This window comes from Solanum verrucosum, unplaced genomic scaffold (assembly GCF_900185275.1).
Source record: "Solanum verrucosum unplaced genomic scaffold, falcon-dt-bn FXZP01000062.1, whole genome shotgun sequence".
Lineage (NCBI taxonomy): Eukaryota > Viridiplantae > Streptophyta > Magnoliopsida > Solanales > Solanaceae > Solanum > Solanum verrucosum.
This window is the reverse complement of record NW_026020477.1, coordinates 6,774,176-6,789,357: the sequence shown is the minus strand read 5'-3', so window position 1 is coordinate 6,789,357 and position 15,182 is coordinate 6,774,176. Positions and strand designations below refer to the sequence as shown.

General features: G+C 31.6%; 3 protein-coding genes across 3 annotated transcripts in view; 2 read left to right on the top strand and 1 right to left on the bottom strand.

Annotated features, from left to right (window-relative positions):
* Positions 1–15,182, bottom strand: part of LOC125809198 (gamma-glutamylcyclotransferase 2-3) — a 1,073,903-nt gene that overhangs the window by 795,516 nt on the left and 263,205 nt on the right. The window lies entirely within an intron of this gene.
* LOC125809204 (uncharacterized) overlaps positions 1–15,182 on the top strand; it is a 175,684-nt gene that overhangs the window by 132,653 nt on the left and 27,849 nt on the right. The window lies entirely within an intron of this gene.
* Positions 9,129–14,837, top strand: LOC125809186 (uncharacterized). Its single transcript, XM_049488842.1, has 3 exons — positions 9,129–9,628; positions 10,930–11,059; positions 14,327–14,837. The coding sequence occupies exons 1-3, from the start codon at positions 9,224–9,226 to the stop codon at positions 14,545–14,547; spliced, it is 756 nt and encodes a 251-aa protein (XP_049344799.1). The 5' UTR covers positions 9,129–9,223; the 3' UTR covers positions 14,548–14,837.

Genomic DNA, 15,182 nt, shown 5'->3' with positions numbered 1-15,182 from the left:
GATCATCTTGCTCAACCAACTCAACACCCTTGCGGGCATCATTGAAAAAAATATAATTATCTCAAAAATTTTGAACATCGAATTACCATTACTTGCTTTTTGAATAACATGTGAGCTCTCAATTAAATAATATAAAAGCAATGTTAATTGGATAACATGTGAGCTCTCTATGCTCAACAATTACCAATTTTTCGTTTCCTTGATGATGAAGTTTTGTTGGGAAGAGGGTGATGTTATTTGGAAAGAATCAAAGAACAAAAAGGTGGAAATTGATGTTAATCAATTAACAAATTTATGTGACCTGTTGAATTTGGTGCAACACATGAATTGATCCATGGCTGAGGTGAAGAAGAGATATTGTAATTTTTGAGAATAGTTTAGGAATGATTTTTATTCATTATGTAGTACAAGAATGTAGTTTAAGTTTGAGGTATAACTGAGGGATGTTTTTGGCCATTTACTCCAAACTGAGAATCATAATTATAAAAATATAATCAAATTCGAGAAAGTTGATCAACAACCAGTGATCACATTAAAACTATACTACAAATGCTTCAGTCTTTCAGAAGATTATTGTGATTAAAAGAAGCTAAAAACAAAATTGTAATAAAATATCATTCAGTATTCTCAGGTTTCTTTTATGTGGATTTGGACGGAACGGTATCGACTGAAACCTCCTCTAGGTTTGGCAATGGCAATGGCAATGGCAATGGCAATGCCCCTCCTTTTGGGAGACAAGAAAATATTCTTTTAGCAAAATCAGCTGGATGTGCACCTGCATGTATTTGAAAAGTTTCGTAAACAGTAGCAAGAGTGAGATTCTTGACTTTTACAGTCATGAAATATTCCAAATATCCTGTCAGGCGTTCGTTTAATTTCTCAATCTTCAAAAACTTGTACTTATAAAGGATAGACTCTTTGTTGTATTCGTGGATAGCAAGGTGAGCTAGATCCATGATTAACTGATACTCCTTGTCTTCCTCCTTGAGTGCATTCAAGTTAAATGGCAATGTAGCAGCCAGTACCTCAGCATCACCAGGAAAAGTATCAAGGTCCATACCATTGGTTGAGTTAAGTTGATTAAAGTAACATTCCCAAATTTCTTTAAATTGATAGCGATGTTCCGGCAAAGCACCGTTGGGAAGATCTACGTCGGAGTCACGGATGTTTACTGGGACTCGTTTCCTCCCGCAGAGGTATCCATTTCCTTGTTTGATAAACTTGAAAAACTCTTCTTCAGTCATCTTCTTCCTTGATCCTTCTGTGCTTCCTCCTCCTGGTTGTTGCCTATTCTCCTCCATCCCAACATTTACAATTGATCTGCCAAAACCCTCTAGATCTGGAAAATTAGGTTTGTAAGCAAAATATCATTTCAAATGAATTTATATTTTAATCTTTATTTTGAAAAATAAAATAATTATCCAACTAAATAGGGACTCATTACACTTCTACTTCTAAACAAATTAAAAAACTTTGTAATTATAATTATTTAAATTATTTATTTTTTTAAAAAAAACACTAGCTAAACAATCTGTTTAGTTTACGTGAATTTTTATTTTCCGTTCTTAAAATTAAATTTTTTTAAAACTGAATGCCAACCAAATTAAATAAGAAATATGAAGTTAAAAGAAAAATAGATAGCCCAATCATTATTTTAAAATTTTAAAATTGATTGCCAAAAATTTAAATAAGAAATATGAAGTTTAAAAACAAAACTGAAAACAGTTTTTTTTTTTTCCACTTTTACGTGTAGCTAAAAATTAGGAGTTGTTTAACTACTACACCATTCATTTAAAATTTTAAAATTTAAGCAGGCCAATTAAATAAATAACACTCAGATGTATTAATTTTAAAAGTTATATAAAGACCCTAATTAACTACGTACTGCAAGAAAAAAAATGGTACTTTAAAACTCCATTTAAACTCATCTGCTTGCAATTGTTGAAAAGAATTTACTCTCCATTAGTAAAAAACTCCTATTTTATTCCGTAAGTTGTCAAATATTTTTGGACTTCTCTTTGTCATCAAAATTGGATTGAAACCCTTTAATTTTGACAGCAAAGTGCATTAGTGGCTTCTGCGGGAATAAATAGTGCATTAGAGAAAAAATTGGGTCATATTACATGCTTAAAAAATATTTAATGACAAGTGTATTCTTAGTTGGTGAAATAAATTTTAGATATTTGAAAATTAAATCAAAATGCATATTATAGAGAAATGATGATAATTGACACTTAGGCAATTGTGAAGAATTAAGGGAGACATATGTTAAATTAGGTCTTGGGCCTAACTCACACCCCAAAAGCTAGCTCAAAGGGAGGAGGATTGCCCAAGCCTTATAAGGAGTCCACCCATCTCATTAACCACCGATGTGGGACTTTTGTCATTCTTTAACACCCCACCTCACACCCAGTGTTTAGCATCTGGTGCGTGGGCAATTTTGATTTTGGGGGCCCCAACATCGGGTGAGACGGGCCCTGCTCTGATACCATGTTAAATTAGGTCTTGGGCCTAACTCACACCCCAAAAGCTAGCTCAAAGGGAGGAGGATTGCCCAAGCCTTATAAGGAGTCCACCCATCTCATTAACCACCGATGTGGGACTTTTGTCATTCTTTAACAACATATGTGAGTGGAAAGACAAAGATGTACGTGTGAAGAGTTCCACAATTTAAAGCTTTTATGAAAGTTTTTGAGCCTTGCAAAAACGAGATGATGTCCGATTTTTAGTATTTACTCTTCAACAATCAGATCTTATGTGTTAAAACTTTTGAGGTTTCAATAATCAAAATTTCTTTTTATTTCCTCTAAATGCAATGCTTAATAAGAGAATAAATTACATTTTTGAATTCTAAATTGAGAAGAGAGTTATATCGATTAATAAATTATATAATACAGTTTGTTGGTTTAGAGAATTGGTATAGTTATTCCATTTAACATTTGTATGTATTAGAGTTATAGTAATATTTTTCATTACTGTTTAGTAGTAATCTCTTTGTTTTAAATTTATTTTATCTTTTTTTTGCTGGTTTTTTTTTTTTTTTGAAAGCTTCGGTTATATATTTGAGAATTATGTAATTTTTTTTTATATATTATAACAATTAATAACTTAAAATATTTAGAAATAACATTAAAAGTTAATTTATCGCTCCAAATTCTATTAACTCTACGTAAATTAGGAGAAAAAATAATGCATTCTCTATTATATATAAAAAAAATGTAAAAAGTACTATAAATTACAATAATTAATACCTTAAAATATTTTTAAAAAACATATACAAAATTTGATTGACTCTTCAAATTTTATTCATGTCGTATAAATTGAGACAGAAAAGAAACATACATTATTTAAAATGACGTAAAAGGTATCATAAGTCGCAATAATAAAAACTTAAAATATTGAAAAAATATATAAAAAATAATAATTGACTCTTCAAATTTCATTGTTGTCATATAAATTGAGAAAGAAAAAACATATATTGGACACATGCAAACATATTCACGTGTTAGCATTGCAAAAAAGTTGCATTTCTCTTTAAAATTAATTTTTTTTGGAAATAATTATTTAACTTTTTTACGGTATTTTATAATATATTCAAATTCATACAATTTTCAAACTATAGTGATTATTATCTATATGTTCAAAGAAAAATAAAATCTACAATTTATAAAAAAAAATTAAATTTTCATGTAGGTGATTCCTAAACACTAGGAAGAAAAAAATGAAGTTAAGAAATCCTTTATTTAAGTTTTTTATTTTAAAAGTAAGCCATCTAACTTTCAAAGAGCAATCCCACTGAAATTTATATCAGGATGATTCAAGTTAAAAGATGAATAATGACTCCTAAAATCGTGTGGTCATCGCACGTTTAGCACTCTCTTTGTGGGGAGTTATCAATTTTTTATATTAAGTATATATATATTTAAATTAAATTTTAATTATTAAATTAATGCATTTAAATTTTAAGTTAAAAGGTAAATTAGACCAAAATTTAGAGGCTACCGTATGCCATTACAATTTTTAGGATTTCAAGTTATTTTTCTTGCATGTTGGACATCGTGTTTTAAGTTATTTTTGTCAATAAATTAGAAATTTGAATGTGTATCGGGAAAATATTAGAGGAAAAAAGATATTTTTACTTGAAATATTAAAAATAAATGCGGCGAATTGATTCACGTTTTTTTTACTACTTCTTTATAGTAACTACAAGGACAAAAATAAATTAATTTGGTTATTTTTAAAATTCTTTTTAGTATTGTTCATGTGGTTTAATTAGTGAGATCGCTTCTAAATTTTTATAATTGTTGTTATCTTTTACTTAAGAAAGGCATGCAAAAGTATTTTAACGGAATTAGGTACACATAATCTATCTATGTCATATAATTAGATACAAATATAAAATGTGTACACGTTAAAGAAGTTCCAAGACTATGACACAAATATTGTTAAATTCAATTGCAGTACAATATTTCATGAGGGTAACATGTACTTGATTAGTATTTATTAGGTTGTGTGAAATTTGTTCATATATCTACTAGAAAATGTAGTTGCTTGAATATTTTTCCTTAATTTATAAATAAGAGAGAATGTTTGTTTGGCTGAGGTTTATGGTTGGTCTTATTTCCTTTATTGATTAATGCTAACTATAAAAATTTGATATGCTTTGATCCAAAGATCAATCAAAGTCGAGTGCACTCTATCTACAATACTTAGTATAGAAAACTATATATGTTCTTCATGTTAAAACCAATATTTTTTTTTATTTAAGGTTTTATCACATCGTGGTGGTTCGGCTTCACTGATTTTCCTTCTATTCTTGGAGATTTTGAAAATATTTTGCATAAAAGATATTTAATTTCATAGGTAGGTAATTAATATCAATATTTACAACTAAAATTTAATATACCATTTTGAAAATGAAACATAAGTACTTCAAAATCACTATTTGAATTCTAGGTAAACACTAAATAAAGAACAATATATAATTTAAAATATTATTGTAATAAATGCATACAATTAGCTAATAAACTAAGCTTATATATTTATTTACTATTAACTATTATAATTTGCCAGGATGCTAAATGTACTAAAATTCTCTTATATAAATTTTATAATATCATTTTATAATAGATTGAATTTTGAAATTGTGCTACAAATCTATTTTATGATTACACATATCAATTAAATATGGATCGCGCGAATACGTATACTACTTTTATTAAAAAATGAGGCTGTAAGGATTCGATCCCAAGTCTTCACGCGAAAAAGTAATTGACTTAACTATCTGAACTGCAACACATTACTGTCACTTTGTACTATATTATATCTATTATCCGTTTCAAAAAGAATGATCCCCTTTCCTTTTTAGTTTGTTTAAAAAAGAATAACCTCTTTCCTTTTTTGGTAACATTTTACTTTCAACTTTTCACGTGGCATGTTTAAGACCACAAGATTAAAGGGCAATTTTGTACATTTGACATAACTTTAATTTAGAGCCACAAGATTCAAAAATCTTCTTTATTTTCTTAAACTCCGTGCCAAGTCAAACTAAGCCACTCTTTGTGAAACGGAGGGAATATTTTTTTATTTTAATTTATGTGACGTAGATAGAATTTAGAAACTTAATTAAATTTTAATATAATTTTTAGATATTTTAAGTTGTTAATTACTTTTTGTTTGCGCAAATTTAATGTGAAGATGTCCACAATCAAAACATTTTCGTCATCGATCGTTGATTTTTTACTCAAAGTAGTTATAAGATATAAACAAATATGACCGACATACAAAATAATAAAGCTATAACTAAAGAATATGAATTTAAAACTAAAAGTCATAGCTAAAACGGATCTCATAATTTCGAAAATATTATACACTATTTAAATTAAAGTAGAACAAAAGAAACAATTTTCTAATTTTTTTCCGTAACATGCTGAAGCAGGCACGTCGATGGAGACGCAACTGCTTCAGCGTGAACTCTCTCTTATATAATAAAAGAATATTTGTATTTTTTTAGCTGTCTTTGAATTTTATATATATATATATATATATATATATATATATATATATATATATATATATATATCAAATTTTTCCGACGAAGTCATGTAATGTAACACCCCTTGAGTCTTAGTAGATCCGCCCTTAGATACATAACCTCAACTATTTCAAACCTAAATTAGTATGGACTTGCTTTATAGTTTACTATATATCAGGTAAAGGCACAGTGTATCCGCGAGTTCTAAAAAAATTAAAATTAGGTATAATTTGCACTTATTATAATGCGGCTGGTAATTGCTTTCATCAACCAAGGTCTAAAGCAATTTTCTTTTTTTATTTATTTTTAAACTTAGAATATAAAATATATTTTATACATATATTATTTATTTGATACAATTCAATATGTTTTTAGTTAATTTTAGGGATAAGAGTCTGAAAAATATTTCAACTTTGGTCGAATTTGTTGTTGCGATATTAAACTTTCATGAGGATCTATTACCTCCCTAGACTATTTAATAGTGTATTTTTTTTAGAGAAAATTTTACATATAGCAAATAAAAAATTGCTAATTGTATGCTATAGCAAACTTTGTAAAATTGCAGTCCGTAGCAAAATTATAGTTTGCTATGGACTTGTCTTTCTGTATATTCGCTTGTCATTTTATTTTTTTATACATTTTGATAGTTTAAAAAAGAAAAGGGCGTTAATTTCGGTTAGAAAAAAAGGAAAAAAATCACTGAAGTCACGCACGTTCTGTTCCATTCGAATTCCCTTCCTTCTTCGTCGTCTTCAACAGTAAGAACTCCATTGTAACTCAATTCAAAAAATTGATCAAGCAATTGACGGTACTACACAAAATAATCGAGATCATTGGACTGTAGAGATAACAATAGGAGGTAATTTCATGACAAAAGCATACTCTGATTTTGCTTTTTTAGGTCAAAGATGGTGTTCAACATGTATTCAAAATCAGATTTCCTTTTTAACTGTCATCAATTTAAGTTGAATGTATATTGAGAGGTGTATATTTTGTTCGAAATAGAGTTTAACACTTATGATTTGTATAGTTAATTTGTAATCTAGAAAAAATTGTGATCTGGAAATTTTCTGGATGAACTTGTTGATTATTTTGAATTTGTGATTGGAGATTCGCTCATTTCACAGTAATATTTGTGTTCGGATTTGTATATTTGCTTAGAGTTTATACGTATAGATTTTCAGATATGATTCAGTAAGATATGTATGATACATATATGAAACTATTATGTGTATGTTTTATACAGTGCATCTTCATCATGATTTTGGATATATGATTGTTATACAAATGCAAAAATTTGTACTCTGTGAAAGTAACAATAACACTGCACTTGTATGAAATTGTATAATTGTGTATAAAGTTATAATTTGTGTATATAATTATTTATATATAAATGTATATGCAGAATGTGTATATAAATGTTTCTATGAGTATGTAATTGGAATATGTATATATGTGAATAACTGAAGTTGCTAGAATTTGTATAAATATACGTTATGTTTGTTGTTGAAGTTCTTAATAGTATAAATGTATATGTATAGATAACTTTTTTTTAATACAGAAATTTTGAAAATGGCTTCATTAGCTATTTTGGTTATGCATTCCGGTAGATGGGACAATGACAATTGTTACGTTGATTATACAATTGAGGGGTGATTTTTAAAGAAAGTTCATCGTATAAGGAGTTGTATAATGTTATTGCAATGCAACTCGGTGTTGATACAAATGTGATTAAGTTGAAAATTGAGTATAAGGTTAAAGAAAGCAAAACGCCAATGTTGATTCACAACGACATGGGTGTTAGAGTGTATATCATGCTTAAAAAGGCTGCAGATGACTTCAACAAGTATCTAATTTGTATAAGCAAAATGGATAATAGTAGCAATATCACTGAACTGTGTGAAAGTTCAAATCAAGAGAATGATATAGTTACATCAATTTGTAATGATGGTATTGCTGATTTTGAGACTATGCAGCTGTCAATTGGTGAATTGGTAGAGCCGTTTTGTGTCTTGGGGTCAGGGAGCTGCGATGGAGTCATTTCAGATCCTTGTACTAAGTACGTGGAGATTGACCAAGTGTATAAGAACAAAGCCACTTTGAAATCTGTGATGGAAAATTATGCAATTGAAAATAGATTTCAATATAGAACTGTGAGGTCAAATGCAATCAGGTAACTAGTTTATACAACAAATACTTTAGTGTATATGGTGTTTTAGTTATTTGTTTATTGATATGTTGTGCTGTATTTGCTGATGTAGTTATACGCTGGAATGTATTTTTGATGAATGTGAGTGGTTGATGAAAGCATCAAATATCAGCAAGTTTGGAATGTTTAGGATTCGAGCAACTCTGTATGGATTATGAACTGATGTGAAAAATAGCTTGAAAAAACTGAAAAAAAAATAGACAAAAATTTAAAGTAATCGATTGAGATAAGTTTTGGCGGTACCTGAAATTTTTGAAGGGATTTTGAAACCGCGATTGAGAACGTGTTGGTGGAGATTTGAAATTTCAAACTAATTTTGGGGAGAAAATTTGGGAGAAATTGAAGGAAATAAGAGATATAAACGAGAAGAAGATATTGTATAAAAGGAAGAGAATAACGTCAATTTTTTTTTTATACTTATACAAATCGGTGGGGCCTATTAATAGCAAACTGACCGAGACTTTGCTCCTTAAAGGAAATAAATGAAACAGTAGCTACTGTATTTATTTTACATTAAAAGTTTGTCATTATGTACAATTATCCCTTTTTTTTACCCCTGAACTATTTAATAGTGTATTTTAAAGGTATATATATGCCCACGTGGACACATTACTATTTATAATTTTGCATAATTTTTTATGTCCATGTGGGCAAATATATATGTTTAAAATACAGTATTAAATAGTCTAGGAAGGTAATAGGTCCTCATAAAAGTTTAGTATCATAACAACAAATTCAATCAAAGTTGGGGTATTTTCAGACCCTTATCCTTAATTTTATAAAATACCTAATTATTCAATATGATTATAATTTTTTTTTTTTTTATAAAAGTCATCAAATTTTATTTCAAAAACCTTAAAAATTAATTCAATTTTAAAAATCATTGATACCTTGTGTGCCAAAAGTGAGTGGAACTCAAAACCCTCGTTAAGCCCCTCAGCTCCACTCTCGCGCACACACAATCACATTGGAGTACAAAAATGTTGATCCGGCGCATTGTGCTGACCAAATCTCTCCACCATTTCCGTTTGTTGAGCAACTATGCCACCGCCGCCGCCGCTGTTGTTCCAGATGTAGATGATGATTTCCCAAAGCCCGACCCCAAATACGCAGAAACTATTCATGCCGTTGTTCGTGTCACTTCCGGCAAGAACATCGCCGCCAAAGAGAGGAAAGCTGGGAGGGTACCCAGTATAGTGTTTGAACAAGAGGATGGACAACATGGTGGTAACAAAAGACTCATATCGGTTCAGGCTAATCAGATAAGGAAGCTTGTTAACCATCTTGGTCGGTCTCAGTTCTTGTCCAGGTTGTTTGATCTTGAGGTTCATCCTGACTTGGAATCTCAAGACGTTATTGAGAAGGTTCGAGTTCTGCCCAGAAAGGTATTTGCCTCTGTTTATTAGATTTAGTTACTTTGAATTGATCTGAAGATAGATACTGGCTTTCAATTCATATATGCTTATAAGTAGGGATGACAAAATCAAACCCAACCCGCCCAATTGCTATCCCTACTTATAAGAGTAAGCGGTTTCTTAAAAGCTTATCTCTTTTAGATTCTTAAGTATAGGTGTGGATATTAATGCTTCCATATTGTCGGACAAGCTTATGGTTTGGGACATTTTAAGGTATTGGCTCACTTTGTTAGTATGTGAATTGAGTGGAAAATAGATTTGGTTCGGGAAGAACGTGTTTTTCCAACTCCGGGAAAGGATTCATCTAAATTAATTTTAGCTTCATGCCTTTTACTTTGCTTGTTTCTGAGTAAGCAGCAAGTGACAGCTTATCAGTCCCCTAACCTTTGGGACTCGTCAATAATACTTCTGATCTGGATAATGTTAGCTTTGATGCTGGTTGCACTGTTATACTACACTAGTTTTAGGGTACTGGTTATGGATTCACACATTTCTTTCTGATAATGATAGAAACTGAGTCAGAGTGCGCAAATTGACATTTCACGAGTTACATTGAGTAACTGCTACCTGTCACTAGCACAGTTACCTAGTAACTCTTGACCAAGGGTTCAGGCAGATGAGAAGAATCACATTGTGGTTTTTTGTTGCTGATGGGATTTGAACCTACTTTCCCTGGATTTTCACTCACTTCAATTATCGCCAGGCCACACACTAGGATTTGAACACAGTTTCACACACTCATAGGGAAAAAGGTTGAAAATCTTGAGTTGATATGTGCTTGAACAAAGCTAGGTTCTAAAAGATTTGGTGGATTAAATGCTTAGAAATAGGAGTTGATATTAGTTCTCATAGTGCTGTTGGCAAACACTGGTTGTGATGTCCCATAAAGTAAGCAGCCACAACTGTGAAGGCACACTTACGAAATAGCTTGCGAAACTTCCTATGTGGAAGAATAATATTCACATTTAGGGTTTAATGATGATTAATGGACTGTTCTTTTCACAAGTCTTGTGAGTTGTGACATTCTAAACCAGAATGATGGAAAAAAATTGTCGCCACAGTGAGGTATATCGAACAGCGTACTGAGGTATGTGGTGTAAGGGGTTGAAACTCATGGAACTTCTTAACTCAGCTCAGAAGGAAGACCTATAACTGCTTAACTCGGTTCAAAAGAAAGACCTTTTGTAGAATTATGAAGCTGTTGGAGCCAAACAGAGCTTTAGATGGCTTTTAGCAGGGCGATGTGCTGATTTATCTATTTCAATGTTCAGGTTCATCTAGAAGCTGGTTCAGATGCGCCTCTTAATGTTACCTTTATAAGAGCCCCATCAAGTGCTTTATTAAAGGTTGAGGTTCCTCTTGTATTTAGAGGAGAGGATGTGTCCCCCGGTTTGAAGAAAGGTCAGTACTAGATACATCTGCCTTTTCCTCTTTGTAACTTGCTAAAAGATGCTTATCTTTGTGAAGTCTATATATTTATTTACTATGCTGGTTTCCACGGGGATGTATTGAAACTAGCTTATCATATGTTACACTTGCATCAGTTCTTTATCCAGAAGCATAACGTCTGGTTTTCTTGAATTCATTCAATGCAAATATTTTATGGTTGTGATGGACCTAGAAGTTTCTCAAGGTAGAGTACCCAAGGGTGTAGTCTAGCTGTTTAAATTGGAATGAGCTATGGAAGACTAGGGTTCAAATCCCAAATTAGGTCAAACATGCTGGTGATTTCTCGCTATTTGTCCAAGTCTTGGTGAGCGGAGGCAAGAAAACCCTACTTATGTGCCATTAACCAGCACTGATAGTTACCCAATAGATTGAATGTATTGTCTGTTGAAACCATCTTTGATTAGATCCTATCATTTTAGTATTCAGGACGAAGTTCTAGTTAGCACAATCTTAGGCCTTCACTATGTCAAATGTCAAGTTTTCTTACACCTCCAGGTCCTCCTTGCCCTAGTTTAATTATTACCTTCTTTAGTCTTTCAGCGAGTGATTTTGAAATCCTTTATAGCACTTTCTACCAAACAGATCAGCTTGGGATCTCTTCATTCAGTCATCCCTTTCTTTGAGCACTAAGAGGTCGTTTGGTAGGATGCATTGGAAAAAATAATGCATGCATTAACTTTGTGTATTACTACAAATTTTAAAGAATAGGCACCTATCCACTAAAAGAAGTTTAGAATAGAAAATGATATTTCATCTAAACTTAAAGTTAAGTTGGCCATAAATATTTTCAATTAGAGTTGGGCAAGTCGAACTTTAGACCCGTGTATTTTGAAGTACCTTGTTTGGTACACTTTTACAACAATATAACTAACACAAGCATTAGTTATATACTCTATTTGGTATGATGCTATTTGTGCATAACTAATACATGACAAACTTTGGTATTGTTACTCCAAAAAAACATGGCTAACTTTGGTATTGTTCCTCAAGAAAAGCATGGCAAACCTTGGTAATGTTCCAAAAAAAAACATGACAAACCTTGGTATTATCAATGCAAGGGTTTTTAATGGATCCATTAAGATGTCTAAAGAGACAATTACCCCTCAAAACCTTTTCCACATCCCTTTCACCATATTTGTGGAGGGAATTTTTGTAAACAAATAACTTTTTTTTTTTAGAAATTATGTAATGCATGTTAATTTTAATACACCAAACCAAACAATGCATCTGATGTAATCTTAGCATAACTAATGCCAACATTACTGATATACCCTATTCAACACTATTTTTATACACCCAAGAAACGACCACTAAGGTAATTAGAGTGGTGAAGCAGAAATTATGCAATGCATGTTATTTTTAATACACCAAACCAAACAATGCATTAGAAATAATCTCAGCATAACTAATGACAACATTACTAATACACTCTATTCAACACTATCCTTATACACTCTACAAAATGACCACTAAGGTAATTAGAGTGGTGAAGCAGAAATTATGCGATGCATCTTATTTTAATACACCAAACCAAACGATGCATCAAAAATAATCTCAGCATAACTAATGTCAACATTACTAAATACACCCTATTCAACACTATACATATACACCCTATGAAATGACCACTAAGGTAATTAGAGTGGTGAAGCTCTTCTCAAATCTTCCTTCCGGATAGAATTGGTAGAAGTTTAGAGCATCCCATTTCTAAACATTCTGCGATTTTTTTTTGGTGAAAAGCTATAGTAAAGCCAAGGTTGATCTCCAGCACTATCATTTATTGTTCAGTCATGTCTTCCTCTCTTCTCTGGAAAAGGCCTTTACAGCCATTTGCTGTCATCTTTTTTGAGATAAAGGTAACTGTGTATTCACATTAGGCTCATCATCAAACAAATGATGAGCATAGATCACTTACAATCTCATTAGAGCATGCCAAAAACTACCCTGTGGGTGATTACAAACTTCCTATGAAATCAACAAAAAGTTCTATATCCCCCATCATATCTTGTTTACACCAAAAATACAAAAGGCTAAGGCAATTCACTCTAATCTTCTGGATGTTGTTTCTCTTATCCACAAATCATCATGCATTTCTTTCTTTCCACAGAGCACACCAAATGCAGGCTGGGATTAACTCCCACCAACCAGTTTCTGTCATCTTCTAGCAATATATAATTAGGTCCCACCATCAGACACTCCACCTTGGGTCCATCAACTATAAATTCCATGAGGGTTGAGAAGAAATACAATGAATTCTAAAGAGGAGGAATTTAGGTTAAAGTGTTCTAAAATCTTAACCTGTTAGTACTTACATGTAGTAAGCAATTAGACAATCAAAATGGAACACTGCACCAGCTGCTATTTGGAGAACTGTTTGGATTGAGAGAAGTAGAAGATGTTTTCAAGACATGGAAAACAACAATCAGAAGATAAAATCCCAAATGTACACCTTTGTTTTCTTTTGTAGTGTAAAATGCAACAAATGGATGAGGCTGAATCTATTCTAGATGTGATTAGAATCACTACAGGTCTAGAAGGGTTAGATTTTGGCTAAGTTTCTTTTTTGCTGCGGATGTACAGATTTTAAAAAGAAAAGGACAATCGAATTGGTTTTGCATGTAAGTAGAAAATTTTCTTAAATATGCGAAACATAAACTTGTTTAATGAGCATAACTCACTGCTTTTCTTAAAAATTGTTTCCAGTCGCTTCAAATTTGTCCACCTTGTGTAGTAGAGGTTTGTATGGAGAGTACAGATCAGCTGTTTACATTATAACTTCTGATGTACGACTACAACCCACATACTTTAACTTGCCTTTCTCCCATCCAACCAAAAATTGGTAATTACAGAGATTGGAGCAATAAAAAGAGGGATAGAGTTTAAAGAGTATACCAAATCATAGTTACGCCTATTTTTAATTTTAAATAGCATTAGCCCAACTGATAAATCTCTCTCTCTCTCTCAGTAGTGTTGAAAACCATGAGTTCATGATCTGTTTGTGGTTATAGCCGTCTATGGTCTTTCAGCAAAATATATGAAATCTGAATCTTATGAGATAGTGAGCTTCATAATTAGAATTGATGGTCAATTTCAGAAAGAGACAATCCTTGCTGAATGATAATTAAAATGATGAATTTAACACGTGAGGCGATATCTATTTCCTATTTGCTTGCACTTTTGTTTTTCTTTCTAATAATCATCTGTTAACCAATTTGGTAGGGTCATATTTGAATATCATCAAGAGAACGGTAAAGTTCATGTGCCCAGCAGATCTCATCCCTCCCTACATTGATGTCGACTTAAGTGAGTTGGATGTTAACCAAAAGTTGCTAATGGGCGACCTGAGGGTTCATCCAGCTTTGAAGCTTATCCAATCAAAGGATCATCCTGTTGTCAAGATTGCTGGAGCAAGAGTTTCTGATCAAAAGAAATCGAAATAATTTTTGTTGAAGCACTTGTCTGGAAATCTTAGCAAGCTTATTATGGAACAGAGGATTAATTCCACAGCTTGGGACATTGGCATTGCCAGCTGATGTAATTTACTGGACGATCGATCTTGTTCATTTGTGCTAGTTAAAATAGGGTGACTAGGTGATAGCTATCTCAATTTTGGAATCAGTAGCTGAATTGTACAACAGATTGCTAATATCCCCAATAATTTTTCTATACTGGGCTGTGAAATTTCAAATCATGACGACGTTCTCTGCCTATTTGCAGAATATCAACTTTATCTTTGAAATACTTTCTGGTGATTCTTGCAAAGAACCTTTCATTGTTAAAGATGGACAAATAGTCTTCAAATTTGTCAGACAAGTCTTACATATTGCCAAGGGTGAAGTGCACAAATACTTTATATTTAAAGAATAGTTGAAATTTACGATGTTTTTAAAATTTAACCGTATCAGAATTACAAACATGCACAAATACAAACGTGAACAGGTTGGTCTGAAGTGGTGCACTTCCCTTTTATTACACGATTTTATATGGGGTAAATTTCTCAAAAGATCACTTAATCATGTGAAATTATTTAGTAAGCTTAATTAACTTATTTTCGTATTAATAAAATCACTCATCT

Coding starts and splice junctions, on each gene's coding strand:
- LOC125809186 (XM_049488842.1), top strand. CDS start 9,224: ATGTTGATCCGGCGCATTGTGCTGACCAAATCTCTCCACCATTTCCGT. Junction 9,629..10,929: donor TTCGAGTTCTGCCCAGAAAG/GTATTTGCCTCT, acceptor TTCAATGTTCAG/GTTCATCTAGAAGCTGGTTC. Junction 11,060..14,326: donor GTCCCCCGGTTTGAAGAAAG/GTCAGTACTAGA, acceptor CCAATTTGGTAG/GGTCATATTTGAATATCATC.